Source organism: Muscardinus avellanarius (assembly GCF_963383645.1).
Source record: "Muscardinus avellanarius genome assembly, chromosome: 3".
Lineage (NCBI taxonomy): Eukaryota > Metazoa > Chordata > Mammalia > Rodentia > Gliridae > Muscardinus > Muscardinus avellanarius.
The window spans coordinates 97,709,071-97,734,327 of NC_137788.1; the positions used below are offsets into that span (position 1 = coordinate 97,709,071).

General features: G+C 49.0%; 1 protein-coding gene across 4 annotated transcripts in view; it reads left to right on the plus strand.

Annotated features, from left to right (window-relative positions):
* ELAPOR1 (endosome-lysosome associated apoptosis and autophagy regulator 1) overlaps positions 1 to 24,934 on the plus strand; it is a gene marked incomplete at both ends in the record, with an annotated part of 97,282 nt that extends 72,348 nt beyond the window's left edge. Inside the window, 15 exons of one of the 4 annotated variants that reach the window (XM_080692249.1) lie at positions 1,566 to 1,654; positions 4,720 to 4,897; positions 5,557 to 5,685; positions 6,266 to 6,356; positions 9,396 to 9,501; positions 9,762 to 9,899; positions 11,650 to 11,913; positions 14,110 to 14,283; positions 18,363 to 18,543; positions 18,802 to 18,898; positions 19,372 to 19,473; positions 21,633 to 21,759; positions 21,840 to 22,018; positions 23,469 to 23,634; positions 24,845 to 24,934. In XM_080692249.1, the coding sequence (XP_080548375.1) occupies positions 1,566 to 1,654; positions 4,720 to 4,897; positions 5,557 to 5,685; positions 6,266 to 6,356; positions 9,396 to 9,501; positions 9,762 to 9,899; positions 11,650 to 11,913; positions 14,110 to 14,283; positions 18,363 to 18,543; positions 18,802 to 18,898; positions 19,372 to 19,473; positions 21,633 to 21,759; positions 21,840 to 22,018; positions 23,469 to 23,634; positions 24,845 to 24,934 (2,111 nt within the window). Of the gene's footprint in view, positions 1 to 1,565; positions 1,655 to 4,719; positions 4,898 to 5,556; positions 5,686 to 6,265; positions 6,357 to 9,395; positions 9,502 to 9,761; positions 9,900 to 11,649; positions 11,914 to 14,109; positions 14,284 to 18,362; positions 18,544 to 18,801; positions 18,899 to 19,371; positions 19,474 to 21,632; positions 21,760 to 21,839; positions 22,019 to 23,468; positions 23,635 to 23,821; positions 23,846 to 24,844 lie in introns of those variants that run through there. The other 3 variants (XM_080692250.1, XM_080692251.1, XM_080692252.1) reach the window with 3 other exon arrangements.
* Positions 24,935 to 25,257: the final 323 nt, after the last annotated feature.

Consider the following 25,257-nt stretch of genomic DNA (forward strand, 5'->3'; position numbering starts at 1 on the left):
ATTATTATTGCTGCTCTATGGATGAGAGGGCTGAGGGTCAAGAAGGTTATGTTACTTGCTAGCGGGACACAACTACTAAATGATGGATCAAGATCCCAGCCTAGATCTGTCTATCTCAAAATCTTACTCCATTTGGGCTTGGTGATGCATCTTGTAATCCCAGTTCTTGGGAAGCTGAGACAGGAGGATTGCAGTTTCAAGGACAGCCCTAGCAATGTAGCAACCCAGTGAGACCCTGTTTCAAAACAAAACCTAAAAAGGGCTGGAGGTGTAGCTCGGAGGTAGAATGTCCTTGGGTTCAATTACAAGTAACACACACACACACACACACACACACACACACACCCCAAAGAAAACAAAACAAAAAAATCTTATTTCACTATACCATACTGCCTGTCCGGTAATATGGTAAAAGAGAGAAGGTGTAACGGTGATTTAAACGCTTGCCTTCAGGGGATATAATCATATTAGAAGCAGTGGTGGCAGCAGGAGGAGCATTGAGTCATGTGCACTCTATAAAGCAGTAGTTTATATTCTGGAGAAAGCTAATTCCCTGGGACAAAGATTTATATTTTAATTTTTATGAATTATGCATACTTTTCTAGATAGAAGAAACTGCTTTTTTTCCCAAAAATTCAAAAAGGCTTTTAAGTTCAAAAGAGATTAAATCGCCGGGCGTGGTGGCGCACGCTTGTCATCCCCACACTTGGGAGGCTGAGACAGGAGGATCACATGGGTTCGAAGCCAGCCTCAGCTTCTTAGTGAGGCTCTAAGCAAATTAGTGAGACCCTGTTTCCAAATAAAAAATATATTTAAAAAATATGTCTGGGAGTATATCCCAGCAGTAGAAAGCCTCTGGGTTCCACCCCCAGTACCACAAAAAAAAAAAAAAAAAAAAAAAGGAAAAAGAGGGATGAAATCTACTGCTTTTTTTTTTTTTTTTTTTTTTTTTTTTTTTTTTTTTGTTTCCCTGGGGGTGGAACCCAGAGGCTTTTTACCTCCGGGCTATACTCCCAGACCTATTATATATTTTATTGGAAACAGGGTCTCACTAAGTTGCTGAGCACCTCACTAAGTAGCTGAGGCTGGCTTCGAACCTGTGCAGTCCTCCTGTCTCAGCCTCCCGAATGCTGGGATTACAAGCGTGCGCCACCACACCCGGCTTTAGGTGTAGAATTTTAAAGCCCCATCTACAGCCAGGATGGTAAGACACCTGGCGGGTTTCAGTGGGTGAGAGGCAGTTAACCTGCAAGATGCCTCCCAGCCTCAGCCCTCCTTGCTGGTGTGCACCCTGGCTACTTCACGCCCTGCCTCACAGCTCCGGCTTTCGGCTTTCTCTGCAGCACCTGGGAGAGGTACAAAGGGACGTCTTAGCAGAGCTTGGGGGACTAGAAATGACACCACAGAGGCAAAACCAGGTGGAGGTGCAGGATTTTCTACTTTACATATTATCTGTGTGTTGATGTACCCCAGGGATGTGGGAGTTACAGGGCCATGGGTCAAGAACTCTCCTTCCTTATGTAACTTTAAATATATGTATTTTTTTTATTGTTTTGTCAATTTAGAAAAAGGATCTTCATCCTGCAAATTGCGCCCACCCTGCACAGACAAAGATTATTTCTACACACACACGGCCTGTGATGCCAACGGAGAGGTGGGTGGCATGGTCTTGGATCCCCTTGACCCCAAGTAGGCTGGGCTGTCTCCTGCTTCCTGCTTGGAGTCCCAGTGGCGCCCCCACAGGCCTGTGCGGTGACCTGGGCTAAACCGGTGACAATGAGGATGGCTCCCTTCACTTTCTGGTCAGGGACCTCCGCGCCTCATTCCCTCCACTGTTTATTCACATACGGTCCATTTCAAAACCCATTTCATTTTCTTTCGCTTGGTTTCTTCCAGTTGCTTCGCCTCTGGGCAGCGCCTGCCTGTCCGTTCCTATTTCCTAATGGGCACATTGGGCCTGTCTCCTCCCAGCTGCTCTGAGGGGACTGGTCCCATTCCCTGGCTTGGAGAAGAGCCAGGCTAGCTCAGTCTCCCCCTCCCCCAGCCCCCAGGCCTTCTACCCAGAAAAGGACCTTCCTTTGTGCTCGGGTTATCAAATCAACAAGCACATGTTGCTAGCTGATGAGACAGGCCCTCCTCTGGCAGAGCTCACCGTCCTGTGCCAGAGGCTGAAGAGGGTCCAGCAAGACAACCAGAGGGGCCAGAAGAGGGGAGGCCTGGGGGGCCAGAGAAGGCCTTCTGAGGGAGGCTGTTTCCTCTTTTCAAAAGTCAGCAAATTGGCCCGGCGTGGTGGCGCACGCTTGTAATCCCAACATTCGGAAGGCTGAGACCGGAGGATCGCGGTTTGCGAACGGCCTCAGCTACTTAGCTACTTTTAGACCCTGTTTCAAAATAAAGAATAAAAAATCAGTCAGGGAGTGTAGCTCGGAGGTCGAATGCCCCTGGGTTCCATCCCCAGACCCGCAAAAAAAAAAAAAAAAAAAAAAGTCAACAAATCTTTATGGAGCAGCTATTTGTGCCAAGCGGCTGTAGTAGGACCTAGGTACTTTTCAGTTAATGATAGAATGGTAACGTCCGGCTCTGCGGAGCTTAATTCTTGTTGGAGGAGACAACAGGTAGACCACAAGTGGGTATAGAATGTATCAAATGGTAATAAGTGGTAGGAAGAACTAAAACAGGATTAGAAGATACACAGAATGGCAGAGGATGGGCTGCGGTTTCAGGAAGGGTGGGGATGGTCTCACTGCAGAGGCCACAGAGCCCTTGGCTGGATGAGATGCAGATGGCGCTGCAGGGCTCTGCCGGTAGGCGGCGCTGTGGGCGCGGGGGAGCCGCTTGTGTCCGCAGAGTTGGAGGACCAGCGAGGGAGGAGGGATGAGCCGGAAGAGGGCGGTAGTGGAGGGCTCTGTCTTAGACGGGACATTCCCGAGAAACTGCATCCTAAGCCCCTCGGGGAGGTGGATTAGGAGTGGGAGACTCTGCCGTCAGCACTAAGCATAACCCCTTGGCTGTCAGGAGGCATAGATGTTTGCGGGCTGACGCTGGCTGAATTCTCCCTTTGCTAACTCAGCATGAAGTATCCTGGTCCTTAACAGTGATGATTTTCCACAGTCATCTCTTTCCGTCCCCCGGGTTTCCATATTTGGAGCGCCACACCCTTTCCCAGCAGCCAAGAGAGTTGAACCTTAAACTCAGTTCTGTGGTGCCTGGTAAAAATCACTTTCATTTTCTTGGTTTCAATTGGCCAGCTAATAAAATGGGGACAATTAACCCTGCTCCTCTTCTCCCACTAGGCTTAACACGTGACTGAATGTGGCTGTCTCTCTTCCTCTTGCTCCTCTCCTGGGCTCAGGTGAAGGTCTTCCAGATGTGTGGTGTGCCCTGCTGCCTGGCGGCTGGCCTCCACCCTTGCCCATCCCGCTGGGCTGTAGGTGCTGGGTCAGGCCAAAGCCGATGCTCCAGCATGCAGCTCAGCCCAGGTGGCCAAGGAGGCGCTGGGCGCGTGCTCTAAGGAGCGCACAGAAATATGCCTCCACAGAGTGCCTCACAGAAGCCTCCTTCCTGCCTCACACCCACACTGGTTCTGCTCAATCTGGTGATTTCAGTTTGTCCTCAAAACTATATTTAAAAAAAAAAATTTTTTTTTTTTTGTTCTGGGGATTGAAGTCAAGGGTGTTCTACCTCTGTGCTACATCCCCAGCCCCTTTTCATTTTTATCTTGAAACAGGGTCTCACGGAGTTGCTGAGGGTCTCGTCCCATTACTGAGTCTGGCCTTGAACCCTCTCCTAGCTCAGCCTCCCACATATTGGGATGCCAGGTGTGCGTCACCAGGCCCGACCCTGGGCTTTCAAATAGTTTTAGCCAGGCGCATTCTCTTCGCTGGATGGTGCTGGCTGTGTACAGCACCAGTGGTTTCATCGTTCATAGGGCACCATCTTGTCTCTGACCTGATTTGAGGCCATGTGGAAGATCGGAGCTGCCCACCTCCCCCTCACTCCTCGGAGCCCTCCTGCAGGCACCCCCTTCTGCGCCCAGTGCTTCCATCAGAAGACAGGGCATGGCCCAGCGGGCAACAGGACATGGCGGCTTTGTCCCCATCTGCTGGCGCCCCATCAACACAATGTCCGTTCTGTAACTGTTGCCCTTGCCAGCCTGTCGGCTCCTGGAGGACAGGAGAGTAGTCTCGCTCATCATGAGACCCCAGGCCTGGCACACAGACATCCTGGGCTTCTCATAGATGTTGGCTGAATAGATGAGAGTGCAAAGGATGCGCGATTTGGAAAACAAATTGGCTATCTCGCCGCGCCCTCTCTTCTCAGCGTTACGTAAGCCCCTCCGCGCCAAGCCTCTCTGGATCCTGGAACTTTCTCCAGCTGATTTTCCTGTACACTTGGTAGTGGTGAGACTCTATGGTGAAATCCGGGCTCTTTCTGAAGACAACTGGTCCTCCATCCCATCTGTCACAACATCCCCTTAGGACGCAGTCCTCTTCATCCAGTTGCCCTTCATTCCCCGGTCAGCGCATGCTCGTGTCAGGCGCTGCTGGGCTAGGTGCTTGAGATGTGTGGGTGACCAAAGCAGAGTCACCCATCCTGGTGGAACCCCCATTTTTGCCCAGAATCCCACCCCCTCTCCCTCACCCCCACATCCTCAAGTCAGAGTCCTAAATGTGTCCTAAATCCCCCTCATGCCAAGCTGTGCTTCTTCTGTTTCTACAGACGCAGCTCATGTACAAATGGGCCAAGCCAAAAATCTGCGGCGAAGACCTGGAGGGGGCGGTGAAGCTGCCCACCTCGGGCGTGAAGACCCGCTGTCCACCCTGCAACCCAGGCTTCTTCAAAACCAGCAACAGCACCTGCGAGCCCTGCCCTTACGGCTCCTACTCCAACGGCTCTGGTAACCCCTCACCACCCCAGGCCCTGTGTCGTATCCATCTCCACGTCCACCGCGTGGGTGGGCCGCAGGGGTCACTCAGAGAAGCCACCTGAGTGCTGACTGCCTTTCCAAGGAAGGCAGTAGGGGCGGGCCTCCGAGGACCAAGCTCAGGAGAAGAGAGGTCAGGCCTGGCCCTGTCTGTAGATCAGTCCGACATAACATTTGCCTGCCTTCTCCCACACTGTATCCGCGATTGTGACTCAGGCCAGGGGCTTCCAGTATGTGCTCGGGATGCTAACCCTGACCTCCTAAGGGTTGGGGTTCAGGGGCTGAGATGACCATCTTGACACAATCCGAACCTATAAGCCATGTGGCAAAAGAGGAGTTGTGGGGATTTGTGTGTCTTTTGTGAAAGCCTTGAGTGATAGTGATTTGAAGAGCTCGAGTCAGACTAGAAGGCACATCTAAGTTTGGGGATGAACATTTGGGTGTCCAGGGGGAGGTGGCTAGATATTGGAATGGAGGCTCGGGGTTTAAATCCTGAGAATGCTTTGGGGTCCGGTTACCATAGCTTTGTGAGACTATGCTCCGCAATCGCCCTTGTTTGTCTGCGTGGCAGCAGCTCCAGGCGGGGTGGCTGCAGCCTCCCTGCTGAAGGGTGGGTCTTGTGATTCCCCCAGATTGTACCCACTGCCCAGCTGGGACCGAGCCTGCCATGGGCTTTGAATACAAGTGGTGGAACACGCTGCCCTCAAACATGGAAACCACCGTCCTCAGTGGGATCAACTTTGAGTACAAGGGCCTGACAGGTAACTGCCTCTCCCCTCGCCTGAGCTGTCGCTCCCGGCCTCCCCTCCTCAGGGCTCCTTCCGAGTTCACATTTCTAACAGGTAAGTCTGAAAAATAACCTCATCGACGCCGGGCGTGGTGGCACACGCTTGTAATCCCCGCGCTTGGGAGGCGGAGACAGGAGGATCGCGCAGGTTCGAAGCCAGCCGCGCTGACGTAAGAGACCCTGTTTCAAAAATATAAAATAGGTCTGGGAGCGTAGCCCGGAGGTAGAAGGGCTTCCAGGAACCCCAGTACCACCAAAAAAAAAAAATAATAAATTAATTAAAAAAAAATAACCTCATCGTGCCGTGCATTCCCTTGAAAGTTCCATTCTTTGTGGGCTTATATTCTGTCAAAACTGTTTCAGAGACAGAAACACTGTGCACATAGCCCAGAAGTCTTGGTCTTCGAGCTGCAGGGTCTTTACCAAGGTAGCAGGCTAAGCATCACAGTTCCAGATGCCTCCAAGGATGGGGCCAGGTCCCCGGGGCTCACCTGGCACACACCTGCCCTGGACCTGCGGGCACAGGGCGCTAACTCTCCGCTCTCCTTTCCCAGGCTGGGAGGTGGCTGGCGACCACATTTATACAGCTGTTGGAGCCTCAGACAACGACTTCATGATTCTCAATCTGGTTGTACCAGGATTTAGGTGAGGGATTACAAAGCCAACTGGGAGCACAAACCAACCTGGCCGCATCCAAATCCCACAAGCTTGCGAACGCCATTGCTGAGAGGGCTCCTGGGGCAGGATTTCACTCCACATTAGACATCAGTCCAGAACAGAGCTGGCACGGCGAGGGCGGGGCCGGGCTAACCTGACAGCCGCACAGTCCCCTAGTTGCTGCCCGTGCGGATTTACCAAAGGCTCTCTCATCCCGTGTAGCTCCTCCACATTGCTTGGCCACACGCTGCTAGAATTTGTCCTCTTCGCAATATCAGACAGGACTGTAAACAATTTTAAAAACAGGGCCACCACAGCTTGTAACCCCAGTCCTGGGGTGGCCGAGACAGGATGATTGCAGACTGACGGCCAGCCTCAGCAACGTAGGGAAACCTTCACCAATGTAAACACGACCCTGCTTCAGAATGAAGAATAACAAGGGCTGGAGCTGGACACGGTGGTACACACATGTGATCTCAGTACTTGGGAGGTTTGAGACCTTGTTTCAAAATAAAAAGTAAAGCCAGGCGTGGTGGCACACGCTTGTAATCCCTGCACTTGGGAGGCGGAGACAGGAGGATCGTGCAGGTTCGAAGCCAGCCGCGCTGGCTTAAGAGACCCTGTTTCCAAATAAAAATATTAAAAATAGGTCTGGGAGTGTAGCCTGGAGGTAGAAGGGTTTCCAGGAACCTCAGTACCACCAAAAAAAATAAAAATAAAATAAAAAGTAAAATAGGGCTGAGGGCATAGCTCAGAGGTAGAAGCCCCCTAGGATCATTCCCCAGTATTACAAAAACAAAATAAAAAAGAGCTGGGGGTGTATGGGGAAGAATGCCCCTGGGTTCAGTCCCCACTACACACACACACACACACACACACACACACACACACACACACGGGCCAGAATTTTCTATATACTATTAGTCTTTATTGGGAAAAGAAGATTGAAAGGGGTTGTTCTTACTATTGTATTTTACCCTAAATCCCAAGAGGACTAAGGACAACAGGCAATTTATTTGCCAAAAAGAAGCTGGCTGTGGTGGCACGTACCTATAATCCTAGTATTTGGTAGGCTTCAACAGGAGGATCACTGGTTCGAGGCCAGCCTCAGCAACTTAATGAGACCCTGTTTCAAAAATAAAGACAAAAAAAAAAAAACAGGGCTGGGGGGTGTAGCTCAGAGGTACAGTGTCCCTGGGTTCGTTCCATCCCCAGTACCGCAAAAAATAAAATAAAATAAAAAATAAAAAGAGTTGAGAGTGTAGCTCAGAGATAGAATTTGCTAGCCCCAGTACTAAGGGGGCTCAGAATTTCAGATTGGTCAGCCCTGTTGCTTTAGGCCCTTGGCGCAGCAGCACGTCTTGGTGGGGACAGCCTGACGGAGCCACTTGCTTACCTCATGGTGAGTGGGAACCCAGAGAGAAAAAGAGAAAGGGGCTAGGATTCCAGTGCCCCCATCATTGATCTAACTCCTTCTCCAGGCCCCACCTCTTAAAGGGCTCACCACTTCTTTAACACCAGGCTTTTGGAGGACACCGGGAACGCACAGCCCCACGGCAAAGCACATCCTCACGCCTGACCCCAGCCCACTTGGGCATGGCTCTTACTTTCCCAAGAGAAGCGCCAGCCTGAGAACTTGCTCGTTTAAGCCAGGCAAGGCTGAGTAGGCGTAGGCAGCTTACATCTTAGGACAGTGGCACTCCTAAACTCTAGTGTGCGTGCGGACCCCGCTGGGGCTCCTGCTAACGGCAGATTCTAATTCAGTGGGCCCGGGGAGGGGCCTGAGGTCCTGCAGCTCTAATTAACTTCCAGCACTGGTGATGGTGGTGGTCTGCAGACCACCCCTGCATTTCATACAGTACATGCACATCTGTTATGCCGTTGGGTCTCACTACAAAGATGGGAGGCATATAAGAAAGATATTCTCACCTCTAGTTTACAGTGTGGCAAGGTCAAGGTCACACTGCTAGGATAGCAGAATTGAACTTAGTCCAGGCTGTTTTCTTTTTTTTTTTTTCTTTCTTTTTTCAGTAATGGACATCTTCTTTCAGGGGCATTCTACCTCCAAGCTACACTTCCAGCCCTATTTTTTGTTCTTTATTTTGAAACAGGGTCTCACTAAGTTGCAGAAGGTCTCACCATGTAGCTGAGGCTGGCCTGGAACCTGCAATCATCCTCCTGTCTCAGCCTCTCAAGTACCAGGATTACCAGCATGCATCACAGTGCCCAGCTTGCCTCAGCTCTTTAGTGAGCACTGCCTGAGCGGGGTGTGGTGGCGTATGCCTGTAATCCCAATACTTGAACGGATGAGACAGGAGGATTGCAGGTTCAAGGCCAACCTTATCAATTTAGCGAGGGAACTCAGTGAAACTCTGTTTCAAAACAGAAAGTAAAATAGTGCTGGGTAAAATAGTTCAGAGGTAGAACACCCCTGGGTTCAAACAAGATTACACAAGATAAAACTTTATGACAGGCATGGTGGCACATGCCTGTAATCCCAGTACTTGGGAGGCTGAAACAGGAGGATCACGGTTTGAAGACTACCTAAGCAAGTAGTGAGACTCTCATCAACCTAGGGAGACTCTGCTTCAAATTAAATATAAAATAGCGGTGGGGATAGATTTTGGAGGTAGAATTCCCCTGGTCTCAATTATTAGTACCACAAAAATAATTAATTAACAAATTAATAAGTAATTTTTTTTTCGGTGGTGCTAGGGATGGAACCCAGGGGCCTTCTTCCTCTGGGCTACACTCTCAGACCTATTTTATATTTTATTTGGAAACAGGGTCTCTCTCTTAAGCCAGCTGAGGCTGGCTTCGAACCTGAGCGATCCTCCTGTCTTAGCCTCCCCAAAGCGGGGATTACAAACGTGTGCCACCACGCCCAGCAAGTAAATTTTAAAAATCTTTAAAAATGAGTCAGGTGACTTTGAGATACAATGCCCCTGGGCTCAATATCCAGTATTAAGAAGATAGAAAAAAAGCATTTCCTGGCCCTGCAACTGACCTCTGATTTCTGCCCCACAGACCTCCACAGTCAGTGATGGCCGACACAGAGAATAAAGAGGTGGCCAGGATCACATTTGTCTTTGAGACCATCTGTTCTGTGAACTGCGAGCTCTACTTTATGGTGGTATGTGTTCCTCTTTTTTTTTTTTTTTTTTGCCAGCTACGGGGCTTCCAGGGGAGGCTTGGTGCCGCTGGCCTACTAGCAAGCCAGTGCAGTGGACACCTGCTCTTGGTGACTCCTCAGTGGAAGGGCCCGAGGGAGCATCAGGGGCTTCACAGTTTAGCCTGGGCCTGGCCAGCTGCGACGGCCTGTGGGGCGGCGGCGGCTGGGCATTCCCTCGCCCTCCATCCACACGCCCGCCTCACTCTTACATCCTGGTTCAGGGCATGAATTCCAGGACCAACACTCCTGTAGAAACCTGGAAAGGCTCCAAGGGCAAACAGTCCTACACCTACACCATCGAGGAGAACGCCACCATGAGCTTCACCTGGGCCTTCCAGAGGACCACTCTTCACGAGACAGTGAGTCCCTCCCCTCCGCAGAGCCCCCAACTCCTGGAAGAGCCTCTGAACCAGGAGGGTTCGTGGCATGAGCTCGTGTGTGAGTCTGACATTGGGAATCCAAGAGTTAGACTAATCTTAAGGAATCCAGCGGAGAACAGTGTAGGGCAGCCCTCTGAGGAGCCTCTAGCCTTGCCTAAATTACTAAATTCAAGGGAAGATGACCCAGTGAGTGCTTTTGACCACCTGTCCCTCCTCAAAGTCCCTGCTTCTGTCTGCAGCCAGTCCTATTGTGGCAGGGAGAGAGAGAGAGAGAGAGAGAGAGAGAGAGAGAGAGAGAGAGAGAGAGAGAGAGAGAGAGAGAGAGAAGAGAGGCTCTTTGACTGAACCCAGGAGTATTTTAACCAATGAGCTGCAACCTCAGCCCTTTTTATTTTGAAACAGGGTTTCAATAAGTATGAGGGTCTCACTAAGTTGCAAGGCTAGCTTCAAATCTGCTCTCTTCCTTCTCAGCTTCCCAAGTACTGGGATTACAGGCTTGCTCCACTATGCCCGCCTAATAAATATCTCCTCCTCCTCCTCCTCCTCCTCCTCCTCCTCCTCCTCCTCCTCCTCCTCCTTCTCTTCTTCTTTTTGGCACTGGAAATTGAAACTTGAGGCACTCTACCACTGACTGCACCCTCAACTCTTTAAAAAAATTTTTTTTTTTTTTTTTTTTTTGGTGGTACTGGAGATGGAACCCTTCTACCTCTGGGATACACTCCCAGACCTATTTTATATATATATATATTTTTTTAGTTGAAAACAGGGTCTCTTAAGCCAGCGAGGCTGGCTTCGAACCTGCACCATCCTCCTGTCTCCACCTCCCAAGTGCGGGGATTACTAGTGTGTGCCACCACGCCCGGCTTAAAAAATTCTCTAAAAACTTTGAAACAGGGTCTTGCGAAGTTGCTGAGAGTCTCAATAAGGTGCTGAGACTGACCTCAAACCTGAAATACTCCTATCTCAGCCTCCCAAGTACTGGGATTATAGATTTGCCCCACCACACCCAGCTTGTTTTCTTTTCTATATCAAAGTAATACAGGTTTAGAAAATAGAAATAAGCAAAAAGAAGACATAAAGTCTGCCAAAATCCTAGCACCTAGAGATAGCTCAGTTAATATTTGCAATATCGCCTATACAGTCCTTATTTCTCTATGAATACGTTATTTTATTTTATAAGAAAAAGACTTGCTTTCTTCATATAACAGTGCCTACTGCATATTTCCCCATGGTAATATTTCTATACATAACTTAAAATGGGTCAGTCTTGTTTTAAAATAACACAAGATGCACATAAAGAACCTCTGTCAGATACATAAAAAGAGCAGGAGGCAGGGCTGGGGATGCAGCTCAGTGGTAGAGCACTTGCCTAGTGTGCCTGAGACCCTGCGTTCAATCCTCAGTACTGCAAAATACCCAGGATACTTCTAAGATTTTTCTCAAGTATCACAAAATAAAACATTAAGAAATACTTTTTTTGCAGTCGCAGGTCCTCCACAATTTAGTGAGACCCTGTTTCAAAATAAAAAATAAAACGGGGCTTAGGGTGTAGCTTGGAGGTAGAATGCTCCTGGCTTCAACCCCCAGTACCATACAGGAAGGAAGAAGGAAGAAGGAAGAAAGGAAGGGAGGAGGGAGGGAGGGAGGGAGGGAGGGAGGAAGACTTTGCTCTTTTCATTATTGCTGTCTCAGGCCTCCTCTCTCTCCCTTCTTGTTTCTTGGTCTTCAGGGAAGAAAGTACACCAATGACGTTGCCAAGATCTACTCCATCAATATTACCAATGTCATGGACGGGGTGGCCTCCTATTGCCGGCCCTGTGCGCTAGAAGCCTCTGACCTGGGCTCCTCCTGCACCTCTTGTCCGGCTGGTTACTACATCGACCGAGATTCCGGAACCTGCCACGCCTGTCCCCCTAACACGATCCTGAAAGCCCACCAGCCTTATGGTGCCCAGGCCTGTTTGCCCTGTGGTCCAGGGACCAAGAACAACAAGGTGCTAACAGTCTGCCGTGCATCCTAACTCTGGGGCTCTGGTGGGATGACTTCAGAGGGTGCTGGGTCCTGGCTGGGGTTCTGGAGGGGCTGCTACCCGAGTGCTCCCTGGCACGCTCCCAGCCCTGGAGTCTTGGAGGGCACCTATCCAGTTGATTTCCCTGAGTCAGGGGCAAGTCTGATCGTCAGTTGATAGGTCAGGGAGATGACCGACTAGTCCAGAGGGTTATTTGGCACATGCAGAGACCTGAAGGGAAGGAATAGTGAGGCCTATAGCTTAGTCAGCCCAGGCCAACCCCGACTGTTATGGTGGGTAGGCCTCTTCCCTCTCCCTTGGAAAGCAAACCCAACATCTGCTGGGACGTGCAGTTGATGGGCATTGTTCTCTATCCCAGTGGCTTCTCAGCTTTACAGGTGTGAAGGTTCCTCTCAGTGTGGCAAAGCAGTGCTGTCGCCCCTATGTACTTTCTACATCCATGAAAGAGCACGGGACTAAGCGCTCTTAGATGCTCAGTAATGCTTTTAAATGGGCCTGTATTCTACTGACCACAATAGACCCCCATCCACAGCACATTATTTAAATGCTCTGCAAACAAGGATCAGTTTGGCTGGGAAACAAGTGCCAGGGTTCTGCAGACCCCTGGCATCCTCTTTAGGGAACCCTGGAATTTTGCCACAACCTTCTCCTGACGCTCCCCCTGCTGCTATGGGAGGGGATGATAGTGTGAGGCTGCTGCTGGACAGGAGCCCTAAACCAGCAAGGAGCAGGGAGAAAAGCCCCTTTCAAGTTCAGTTCCCTACAGAGAGCCCGAGGAAGGAGAAGCAGGGTTCAGGGTTCAGTGAGCTTTGAATGGCGGGGCGGTGCGGGAGAGGTTGGAGGGAGGAGAGGCTATGCATTAGGGAAGGAATTGTAGTTTCTTTCCTGTCATACTACACATCCTTATTTTAGTTAGTATCTCATTGTCTTTATTTATTTATTTATTTATTTATTTATTTATTTATTTATTTTTGTGGTACTGGGGTTCCTGGAAGCCCTTCTATCTCCGGGCTACACTCCCAGACCTATTTTTACATTTTTATTTGGAAACAGGGTCTCCTAAGCCAGCACGCGCGGCTGGTTTCGAACCTGCGCGATCCTCCTGTCTCTGCCTCCCAAGCGCGGGGATTACAAGCATGCACCACCACACCTGGCCTTCTCATTGTCTTCTGCTTCAAAGTAAGAAGGTCAGAGCTGAGGGTGAAACTCAGTGATACAGAGTTTGCCTGGCATGAGCAACGCCCTGGATTCTACTCCCAGTATGTAACACACACACACACACACACACACACACACGCGCGCGCGCACACACACACACACACACACACACACACTCGAAAGAATATTGGTATTTGCTTGGGAATAGCAAAGCATTACAATGGGAAGATGCCATAGCAAACGAGGGGCATATTAAAAGAATTTGAGACAAGGGGAAGTTTTTGTTTTGTTCTGTTGTTTTGTTGTGGGCTGGGGATCAAAGCCAGGGCCTGTACATGCTAAGCAGCTATTCTGCAACTGAGCTACCCTAGCCCAAGGGGAAGCTTTTAAGGACAAAAATGAGAAGGTTTACATCAGGTATTTAGAAACAGTAACCCACAGCCCCAGTGATTAATAATAAGAATGGCATTGGCCCTAGGCTGAACAGAGAGTTGCCGAGCAGATGTCCCTCTAGAAGTACTTTTTGTCTGAGGTCGTGGTGGCCTTGTGCAAGCTGGTGGCTTGGGCAGAGCTCTGTGTGAATGCTTCTATCAGGCAGCCGTGCCGAAGAACCCTTCCTTCTGTCCTGCACATCATATGTGGGCCAGATATATGTACATCCCACTAGTGGCACATACTTGTAGTCCCAGTACTTGGGAGGATGAAACAGGAGGGTCACAAGTTCGAAGCCATGCTCAGCAACTTAGCAAGCCTGTGTTTCCAAATAAGAAATAAAATCGAGCCGGGGGTATAATTTGGAGGTAGAATGCCTCTGGGTTTAATCTCCAATACCACACAAAAAAGTAAATGTTTGACTAATCTTAATGTCCACCCCCAGATCTATCTTTCTTCTGTTCCATCCCAACTGGGATAGGTCGGGCTGGGGAAGGGCTGCTCCTCTGCCCTGGGGCCCCACGAGGTCTTGCCTGGGTGGCCAGCCTGACCCATCCCTCTCCCCCTCAGATCCACTCTCTGTGCTACAACGACTGCACCTTCTCACGCAACGCCTCAACCAGGATTTTTAACTACAACTTTTCAGCTTTGGCAAACACTGTGTCTCTGGCTGGAGGGCCAAGCTTCACTTCAAAAGGACTGAAATATTTCCATCACTTTACCTTAAGTCTCTGTGGAAACCAGGTAAGGTTTGCAGGTTGACAGCGTGAAATTTGAAAAGGGGAAAGGTCAAGCGGGTGAGAGGCCAGAGATGAACACGGGAGAAAGGCTAGGAAACCTTCAGGGAGAAAGGAACGGCGGAGGTTGGAAGTCCGTGAAGACTTTCCTCCCAAAATTAAATGGTTTAAATAATAAACATTTAGGAAAGTAAAAATGTTTAAAATAAAGTGTTCACGCGAGGTGTGGCGGCACATGCCTGTAATCCCAGTCCTTGGAAGGCTGATAGGAGGATCACAGGTCGGAGGCCAGCCTCAGCAGATTAGTGGGACCGTCAGCAACTTAGAAAGATCCTGTTTCGCCGGGCGTGGTGGCGCACGCTTGTAATCCCCGCGCTTGGGAGGCAGAGACAGGAGGATCGCGCAGGTTCGAAGCCAGCCGGGCGCGCTGGCTTAGGAGACCCTGTTTCCAAATAAAAATGTAAAAATAGGTCTGGGAGTGTAGCCCAAAGGTAGAAGGGCTTCCAGGAACCCCAGTACCACCAAAAAAAAAAAAAAAAGAAAGAAAGATCCTGTTTCAAAATAAAAACTAAAAATGTTTGGGAGGCTGAGATGGGAGGATCGCTTGAGCCCCGAAGTTCAAAGTCAGCCTGGGCAACATAGCCAGGCCCCCATCTCTTAAAAAAAAAAAAAAAAAGAAGAAGAAAAAAGGAGTCAGGCATGGTGGTGTATGCTTGTGATCCCAGCATTTGGGAGGCTGAGACAGGAGGATCACGGTTCGCTGACAGCCTCAGCTACTACTTAGTGAGGCCCTTTGCAACTCAGTGAGACCCTGTTTCAAAATAAGGAATAAGCCAGGCGTGGTGGCGCACGCTTGTAATCCCCGCGCTTGGGAGGCAGAGACAGGAGGATGGCGCAGGTTTGAAGCCAGCGGCACAGGCTTAAGAGACCCTGCTTCTAAATAAAAATATAAAATAGGTCTGGGAGTGTAGCCCGGAGGTAGAAGGGCTTCCAGGAACCCCAGTACCACCAAAAAAAAAAAAAAAAAAAAAAGGAATAAAAAATAGGGCCGGGTATGGTGGCGCATGCTTGTAATCCCTGTACTTGGGAAACTGAGACATGAGGATCACAGGTTCAAAGCCAGCCTTAGCTACTTAGTGAGGTTCTCAGCAACTTGGTGAGATAATGTTTCCAAATAAAAATATAAAATCGGTCTGGGAGTATAGCCTGGAGGTAGAAAGCCCCTGGGCCCAGTACCACCAAAAAAAAAAAAAAAAAAAATAGGGCTGGGGGTATAGCTTGGAGGTAGAATGTCCCTGAATTCCATCCCTAGTTTGGGGGGGGGGGAGGAAGAGGAGGAGATGGAAGATTGTTTTTTCACTTCCTTTTTTTTTTTTTTTTTTTTTGGTGGTACTGGGGTTCCTGGAAGCCCTTCTACCTCCGGGCTACACTCCCAGACCTATTTTTACATTTTTATTTGGAAACAGGGTCTCTTAAGCCAGCCAGCGCGCACGGATGGCTTCGAACCTGCGCGATCCTCCTGTCTCTGCCTCCCAAGCGCGGGGATTACAAGCGTGCGCTACCACGCCCGGCTTCACTTCCTTTAAAAAAAAAAAGCAGTCTTCCTCAATCGTTGCATTTGTCATTTGTCTTCTAGAGGCTCGATAAAACAGTCCCTATTCACCTGCATGTATCTTTGCTGACAGTACAAAAAATAAAAAAGACATGATAGATTTTATAAAGAAGGAATGTGACTATCAGCCATTTCATGCAGCTGCAAATGTTTCTGATCCAAAAGGCAAAGGCAGCAATGTGAAGGGTCATCCCAGCCACGAGCAGTGGGAAGTCTGGAGAGCTAATTCCCAGTGTCACCAAATAGAGACTGTCCGGGGCGTGGAGTTTGGGACTTGGCATCACGCGGCCACCGGCCTTCTGCAGCACGCAAACTGCAGGCGGGCGCTGGGGAATAAGGAATCTGGGGAAGATTAGAGATCTAAGATTAGAAGTCTTAGAGGAGGTTAAAGTGCAGCCTCAGTAGTGGTGGGCAGAGGTGAGTCAGGAAATGAAAATGAAAGCGAGGCCCAGGGAGGAAGGCTTCACTGGGGGAGGGGGGAGGGGAAGGCGGGGAGGGGAGGGGAGGACTGTGTCCCCACCCACCCCACCTCACATTCTCACTTCAGCGACAAAATAACCATTTTATGATAAAGATTTCTTTCTGCTGATTCCTTTTCCTACTTCTTATCATCTAGAAAAATGCCTATAGATACCAGATTCAGTTCCTTTTGTGCTAAAATGTTAATACTGGAAATGGCATGCTCTATGTATTTCGTCCACTTGAAAGCTTGAATGAATGATTTTATATCAGCAAATAAGTTATATATTAATATTTTTTTAACTTAATGTTCTTGAAGGAATAATGTCTCAGCATTTTCTTACTTATAAAAGTCCAAGGAAAGAGTCTCAATTCCTACATCTACCAGATTTCTACATAGTGAGGTTTTTAGAAACTGGAGGTAAAGCAAACTTCCTTCTCTTAGTACACAGATTCTTAAAAAGTGAAAGGGAGCTGGGCCTGGTGGAGCACACCTGTAATCTCAACGAGTGGGAAGACTGAGGCAGGAATATTGCAAGTTCACTGCCAGACTCAGCTACTTAGGGAGACCCTATAGGAAGGAAAGAAGGAAGGAAGGGAGGGAGGGAGGGAAGGAAGGAAGGAAGGAAGGAAGGAAGGAAGGAGAAGGGAGAAAGAAAAACAAGGACTGGAGATATAGCTCAATGATAAGACATGCCTGGGTTCAATCCCCAGTACTGCTAAATAAATAATAAATAAATGAGAGCCAGTGTGGTGGTGCACGCTTGTAATCCCAGCATTTGGGAGGCTGACACCGGAGAATCGTGGTTTGTGGACAGCCTCAGCTACTTAGTGAGGCCCTCTGCAACTCAGTGAGATCTTGTTTCAAAATAAAGAATAAAAAATAGGGCTGGGAATGTAGCCTGAAGGTAGAATGCCCCTGGGTTCCATCCCCAGTACTGCAAAAATAAATAGATAAAAATAAAACATAAAAAATAAATAAATGAATAAAGAGGTTCTGTCTTTATATGTCTTACCTCAACATAGGAAAGAGGCTGGTTATGAGGTCTGTTTTTGCCCATGGGAATCTTTTTGAAAAGTGCTTCCAAGCTGGGCGTGGTGACGCACGCTTGTAATCCCAGCATTTGGGAGGCTCAGACAGGAAGATCATGGTTTATGGACAGCCTCAGCTACTTAGTGAGGCCCTCTGCAACTCAGTGAGACCCTGTTTCAAAATAAAGAATAAAAAATAGGGCTGAGGGTGCAGCTCGGAAGGTAGAATGTCCCTGGGTTCCATCCCCGGTACTGCGAGCGAGAGAGAGAGAGAGAGAGAGAGAGAGAGAGAGAGAGAGAGAGAGAGAGAGAGAGAGAGAGTGTGAGTCTGGGAACCCTGGAGCCAGAGTTCCAAAAACTAGCTTACATAAGCCTGACTTCTTACTTGAATTTTTTTTTTTTTTTTTTTTTTTTTTTTTTGGTGGTACTGGGGTTCCTGGAAGCCCTTCTACCTCCAGGCTACACTCCCAGACCTATTTTTTATAGTTTTTTATTTGGAAACAGGGTCTCTTAAGCCAGCGAGGCTGGCTCCGAACCAGCGTGATTCTCCTGTCTCCGCCTCCCAAGCGTGGGGTTTATAGGTGTGCGCCACCATGCCCGGCTTGAATTTTTTTTTTAAGTTTTAAAATTAAACACCCTTAGCTGGGTGTGGTAATGCACATCTGTAATCCCAGTACCTGGCAGGCTGAGACGGGAGAATCACAGCAATTTAGCGAGACCCTCTGCAACCCAGACCCTTATTCCAAATAAAAAATAAAATAAGGCTGGGGGCATAGAGACTCTTTCTCTCTCTCTCTCTCTCTCTCTCTCTCTCTCTCTCTCGCACATACTTTAATGCCTTGTCATTAGACCTGGGATAAATCCTTCTACCGCAATATGGCATTGGGAGGCTGAAGTTTTAGACGTGGAAAACTGTCCCCTGTTCCATTCTGGGTATTCCTCTGTGACCATTAGCTTTCCCAACATCTTCCTCCCCCTATCAGGGTAAGAAAATGTCTGTGTGCACCGACAATGTCACTGATCTCCGGATTCCTGAGGGTGAGTCAGGTTTCTCCAAATCCATCGTGGCCTATGTCTGCCAGGCGGTCATCATCCCTCCAGAGGTGACAGGTTACAAAGCCGGGGTGTCCTCACAGCCTGTCAGCCTTGCTGACCGACTCGTTGGTGAGTAATTCAGCTGTTCCAGGCTTGGTTGAGGGCGTGTGTGTGTGTGTGTGTGTAGGCCCACCCTCTTGACTCTGTTTCCTACCCCATCCTGCGTGCCAAGGGCCCCCAGGGCCTCTGAGAAACCTTTGGTTCAGTTTTTCATGAGCCCCTCAGGGATGAGATGAAATGAAGGAAGCTTGAAAGTTGACCGGTACTGAAAGAGTTGAAGTGCTTGCCAGCCAGTGCTGCTACTAATTAGAAGCTCTGATTTGGCAGGAGTGTCAACAGATACGACTCTGGATGGAATCACCTCCCCAGCTGAGCTTTTCCACCCAGAGACCTCAGGAACACCGGATGTGATCTTCTTTTTTAGGTGAAGATGCAAGGCCAGGTTAATGCAAGTGTAACCTAGAATTCTTCCACAATGTCTGTTGCATCCTTTAGCCATCTCCTACTCATCAAGCCAGAACATGTCTGGGGCTAGAAGCTCTTGCCAGTCATGAGATAGTTATTCTCTGATCCCAGCTTCTTGGATATTACTAGGACAGGTCTGTCCTGCAGGCAGGGAGAAATACTGGAAGGTTACTGCAGCAGGCTTCTCTTCCAGCCTAAGGCGGCCCCAGTGTCTGTTCGTCTTGCCTCTCTTGGCCAGTGAATTTCCCCTTGGACTAGATCTCCCTGGTCCCACTCTCTATATAGACCTGTGCACTTCCTGTGTGTCAGGCTGGAGCCCAAGTTCTGACTTGCCCAGGGAGGAAATCATTTCCATGTTGGTGTCACCTAATGGCTCTCCAATAACATGGTGGAGTGACTCCTTCGCCCCACGGGGGCTGGCTTTCTCTGCAGGTCCAATGATGTGACCCAGTCCTGCAGCTCTGGAAGATCAACCACCATCCGAGTCAGATGCAATCCACTGAAAGCTGTCCCTGGAAGCCTGTCGCTGCCAAGGTAATCCCTACAAAAGGATGTAACAAAGGCTACAGCCTGCCTTCCTTGGACTTTCCATCTCAAGAGCCAGAAATCACTGAAAAGGAGCAAAAGGGAAAATGATTTGAGATCTATTAATGGGATTTTGGTGGCACAGTCATGGCCCCAAACACTCAGTCTTCAATTGGCAAGAATGGGGCAGAAGGCAGAATCAAAATTACCCTCACATCTCCGGACCATTACGGTGGCGCTAACAGTGGCTAACGGCCCCTTGAGAGCCAGGTTTGAATGAGCAACCCCACTTAACAACTGTATTATCATGGATTCATTTTTTCCCCTCTCTAGGTCTCTTTTATCTGTAAAGTGGGTACAATAGTAATCGTAATAGTTGTCTCAGGGAGTTGTTTTGAGGATTAAATGATACCTTAGGACTTCTCTTAGGGTCTGACCAGTATTGAGATAAAGGAAGTAAAGATTTAAGGATCCTAGGAATCTCTCTGCAACTAAAAGACCCAATTCTGAATTTAATAGCTGAGTGCACTAGATCAAGAACTTCCAAACTAGAATGGCCACAGGACACCACTCCCTCCCCCCTGCCACATAATTCCAACTAACACTGTATTTTATTTTTAATTTTGAAACAGGGTCTCACTAGGTTAATGAGGGTCTCACTACTGGCTAAGGCTGTGCTTGAACCTGTGATCCTCCTTTCTCAGCTTCCCAAGTGCTGGGACTACAAGCAAGCACCACCATGCCCAGATACCAGCAGCAGGGAATTTGGATATCAAAACCTGAGTTAAGCCGGGTGTGGTGGCGCACGCTTGTAATCCCAGCATTCGGGAGGCTGAGACCGGAGGATAGCGGTTCGCGGACAGCCTCAGCTACTTAGTAAGGCCCTCTGCAACTCAGCAAAACCCGGTTTCAAAATAAAGAATAAAAAATAGGGCAGGGGCTGTAGCTCGGAGGTAAAATGCCCCTGGGTTCCATCCCCAAACCTGCAAAAAAAATAAAAACCTGAGTTAAGAACTAGTTAGAGCCAGGTATGGTGGCACACACTTATATTCTCAGTACTTGGCAGGCTAAAACAGGAGGGTCACACAGGTTTGAAGCTAGCCTCAGCTATGTAGTGAGGCTCTCAGCAACTTAGTGAGAACTTGTTTCCAAATTAAAATATAAAATAGGTCAGGGGTGTAGCCCGGAGGTAGAAGGCCCCTGGGTGCCATCCCCAGCACCATTAAAAAAAAAAAAAAAACTAGTTAGTCTAGGCATGATGGCACACACCTATAATACCAGTACTTGGGAGGCTGAGACAGAAGGATTACAGGTTCATAGCCAACCTCAGCAATTTAGTGAGACCTTGTTTCAAAATAAAAAATAAACTGGTCATGGTGGCACACACTTGTAATTCTAGTACTTGGGAGCCTGAGACAGGAGGATCATAAATTCATACCCAGCTTCAGCAACTTAATGAGGCCCTCTGCAACTTAGTGAGGTCCACTTTTCCTCTTTCAAAATAAATGGTAAGCCGGGTATGGTGGCGTGCGCTTGTAATCCCAGTATTTGAGAGGCTGAGACTGGAGGATCGTGGTTCGTGGACAGCCTCAGCTACTTAGTGAGGCCCTCAGCAACTTAGTGAGACCCTGTTTCAAAAATAAAGAATAAAAAATAGGGCAGGGGGTGTAGCTCGGAGGTAGAATGCCTCTGGGATCCATCCCCAGTACCACAAAATAAATAAATAAATAAACAAACAAACAAACTGTAAAATAGGGCTGGGATTGTAGCTCAGAGGTGGAATGCCCCTGGATTCAATCCCCAGTACCACCACCACCACCACCACCACTTAGCCGGGCTTGGTGCCACACACTTGTAATCCCAGCATTTGGCAGGCTGAGACAGGAGGCTCGCAGTTTGCAGACAACCTCAGCTACAACTTAGTGAGGCCCTTTGCAACTCCGTGAGGCCCTGTTTCAAAATAAAGAATAAAAAAATAGGGCTGGGGGTGTAGATTTGAGGTAGAATGCCCCTGAGTTCCATCTCCAGTACAGAAAAGAGAGAGGGGGCGGGGATGGTGCAGGTTGGGCAGGGAGAGGAAGCATCAGGCAAGCCCTGAAACCACAGGCCTCCTAACAGAGCCCCCCAGCCCGGCAGGTGGGCGCTCAGGTGTCTTTCTGCTTTGCTAGCTCGTGCTCTGATGGGACCTGCGATGGCTGCAACTTCCACTTCCTGTGGGAGAGTGTGGCTGCCTGTCCTCTCTGCTCAGCCGCCGACTACCACACTTTTGTCAGCAGCTGTGTGGCTGGGATTCAGGTATGCGGCCCTCTGGTTGAGGAGTTCCCGGGGAGAGGAAGGAACATGAGATCTGAGTTCCTTGTTTTTCTCTCCAACAGAAGACGACTTATGTGTGGCGAGAACCCAAGATATGCTCCGGTGGCATCTCCCTGCCTGAGCAGAGAGTCACCATCTGTAAGACGATCGATTTCTGGCTGAAAGTGGGCATCTCTGCAGGCACCTGTACTGCCATCCTGCTCACCGTCTTGACCTGTTACTTCTGGAAAAAGAATCAAAAGTACATGATGGGGTATCAGAGTTTGAGGAAGGGAAGGGTATGTCGATGAACAGGGAGAACATGGGAGAGTTGGCCACAGACCCTGTGACTCTACCAAGAGTCTTGTCAAGCCACTTAGCTAGTGTAGGTCTTGATTATCTTCACCCCTGGACAGGGGTGGTACCACACAGCTGTTAGATAAATGGCTGTTTGATTAGAAAGCAAAGATTATCCTTGGACTGGGGATATAGGTCACTTGCCTAGTATGCAGGAAACCCTGGGTTTGATCTCCAGCACTGCAAGGAGAGAGAGAATGTCTCCTTAGTTTATTATCAACAATATAAGTAATGACTTTATTATTTCATTACATCTATTAAGCCTTGACACCACAGAAACAGCCAGCCTTAGCTAGGTGTAGTGGAGCACACCCATAATCCCAGTATTTGGGAGGCTGAGACAGGAGGATCACAGGTTTGAGGTCAGCCTTAGCTACTTAGACTAGCAAGACCCTGTTTCAAAAAAAAAAAATAAAGCTAGGTGAGGGGGCACATGCCTGCAATCCCAGTACTTGGGAAGCTGAGACAGGAGGGTCACAGGTTCAAGATCAGCCTCAGCTACTTGGTCATTAGGGGTGCAAGACCTGTTTTAAAACAAAAAATGTAGAGCCGGGCATGGTGGCGCACGCTTGTAATCCCAGCATTTGGGAGGCTGAGACCGGAGGATCGCGGTTCGCAGACAGCCTCAGCTACTTAGTGAGGCCCTCCGCAACTCAGTGAGACCCGGTTTCAAAAAAAAAAAAAAAATGGGCAGGGGGTGTAGCTCAGAGGTTGAATGCCCCTGGGTTCCATCCCCAGACCCGCGCAAAATAAATAAATAAATAAATAAATAAATAAATAAAACAAAAAATGTAGCCAGGCATGGTGGCGCACGCTTGTAATCCCAGCATTCGGGAGGCTGAGACAGGAGGATCGCGGGTCGCAGACAGCCTCAGCTACTTAGTGAGGCCCTCCGCAACTCAGTGAGACCCGGTTTCAAAATAAGGAATAAAAAAATGGGCTGGAGGTGCAGCTCGGAGGTCAAATGCCTCTGGGTTCCATCCCCAGACACACACACACACACACACACACACACACACACACACACAGAAAAAAAAACACAAAAAAACAACAAAAACCCCACAAATTTCAAAAAGGGCTGGGGGTGTAGCTTGGAGGGAGAGTGCCCCTGGGTTCAACTCCCAAGTACGAATGAATGAATGGGGTTGGGAATGAAAATAAAAAAGGAAAGAAAGAAAGAGCCTTAAAACTGATCCGGGAGCCAAGATCCTCTCTACACACTCAGCCCTAACACCATTCTGCTTCAGTTTCTTTACCTAGGACTTGGAGGTGTCTGTTTACACACCGGCCTTTCTTCTTCTGTCCCCCTTATTCCCACATTCTGGTGTCTCATCTTTCCCATCCCCCTTTCGTAGACTAGAGTACAAGTACTCCAAACTGGTGATGAACGCTACCCTCAAGGACTGCGACCTACCGGCAGCTGACAGTTGTGCCATCATGGAAGGCGAGGATGTGGAAGATGACCTCATCTTCACCAGCAAGAAGTCTCTCTTTGGGAAGATCAAATCGTTTACCTCCAAGGTAGGGCAAGGAGCCACACTAGGACCCCGAATGGCATCCCTCAGGGAGGGACCACTGCTCTGCTCCCAACTCCACACACTCTTCTCCCACCTGAGCATCCTGCCTTCTGCCTGTTTCACATCAATACTCTGTCCTGGGCCCAAGGCTGCTCTTGACCAGGCTCCTTCTCTCCTGACATGCACTCTAGCTGGGGGACCGCTTGGGCCTTTAGCTTCTAGGAGGAGTATTGAGCCATCCATCTTCCCCCTTTTTAATCTATCTAAGCCCCCTTTTATTTTTCTGGAGGGGAAAGAGGCAATCTCTAGGATGGTCATGATGATGTAAGGCTCTCCTTTGGCCAGTGGAGGGTGCTGTCCCCCAGGTGCTGGGCTGAGTCATGGCTAATTCCAAGCTGTTCCTTGAGCAATTCTGAGCTAAGGGGAGGTGGGGGAGGTTGGCTCTGTGTGGGTGGATGAGTGGGTGTGAAGCTTATAAATGCAACACAGACACCACTGTTGCTGGGTGTGGGGGGGCAGACGCCACCCAAGCACCTCCTCCAGGGGGCGCTGCTGGGCTTCACTCAGCCAGGCGAACACCTGATGATACACCTGATTACAGCTCAGAACCAGTTCATCCAAACAGGTGTGGGTGGGGAGGGTGGGGAGAGGAAGGAGAGGACAGGCGAATGGTGAAGAGGGTTCGGTGTTTAGATTGCTGAATCGTGTTCTCTTTGTGCCACCTGCCAGGGTGACTCCCTTCAACTCTGTAGACCTTGTTCTTTTTTTTTTAACCAATGGGAAAACAGTTCACCCAGGACTCCTTGAGTCACACTCTGAGACTTCTAGAATTCAGCAGAAATGCAAAACAGGAGATTTAAAGGATTTTTAAAAAATATTCTCTTGCCGGGCGTGGTGGCGCACGCTTGTAATCCCTGCGCTTGGGAGGCAGAGACAGGAGGATCGCGCAGGTTCCAAGCCAGCCGCGTGCGCTGGCTTAGGAGACCCTGTTTCCAAATGAAAATGTAAAAATAGGTCTGTGAGTGTAGCCCAGAGGTAGAAGGGCTTCCAGGAACCCCAGTACCACCAAAAAAAAAAAAAAAAAAAAAAAAAAATTCTCTTACTGAGCCTAGAGAGAGCAAGAATATTCTCTAAGGGTTCCTTCTGTCCCCCATTCTCCGTTTCTCTTCTCTGTCCTCCAAGCTTGCCGCCGTGCAGCAGCCAGCCCCTTTCAGATGTCACCGTCTCTCTTTCAGAGGACTCCTGATGGGTTTGACTCAGTGCCGCTGAAGACATCTTCAGGGGGCCCAGACATGGACCTGTGAGGGCACCGCCCTGCCTCACCTCCTCCGTACTTTGGCACATCACTTTGCAAGCCTGTGGCGATTCAGGGGCCAGCATCCTGCGATACCCACTGCTGGAAATCTCTTCTTTGTGGCCTTATCAGAAGAAGTTTGAATTTCGGATCTTTGTGTTTTTTTTATATAGAGCACCCAGACCTTCCTTTCTGCTTGCCTCAAACCTGCCAAATATACTCATACTTTTTTGTATAGTATTCCTTCTCTTGCATCTTGTTTCCTAACGTGGTCCAGCCAGTGGAGCTGTCACAACCACACCTGCCCATAATTCTTATAACTCAATAGTGAAG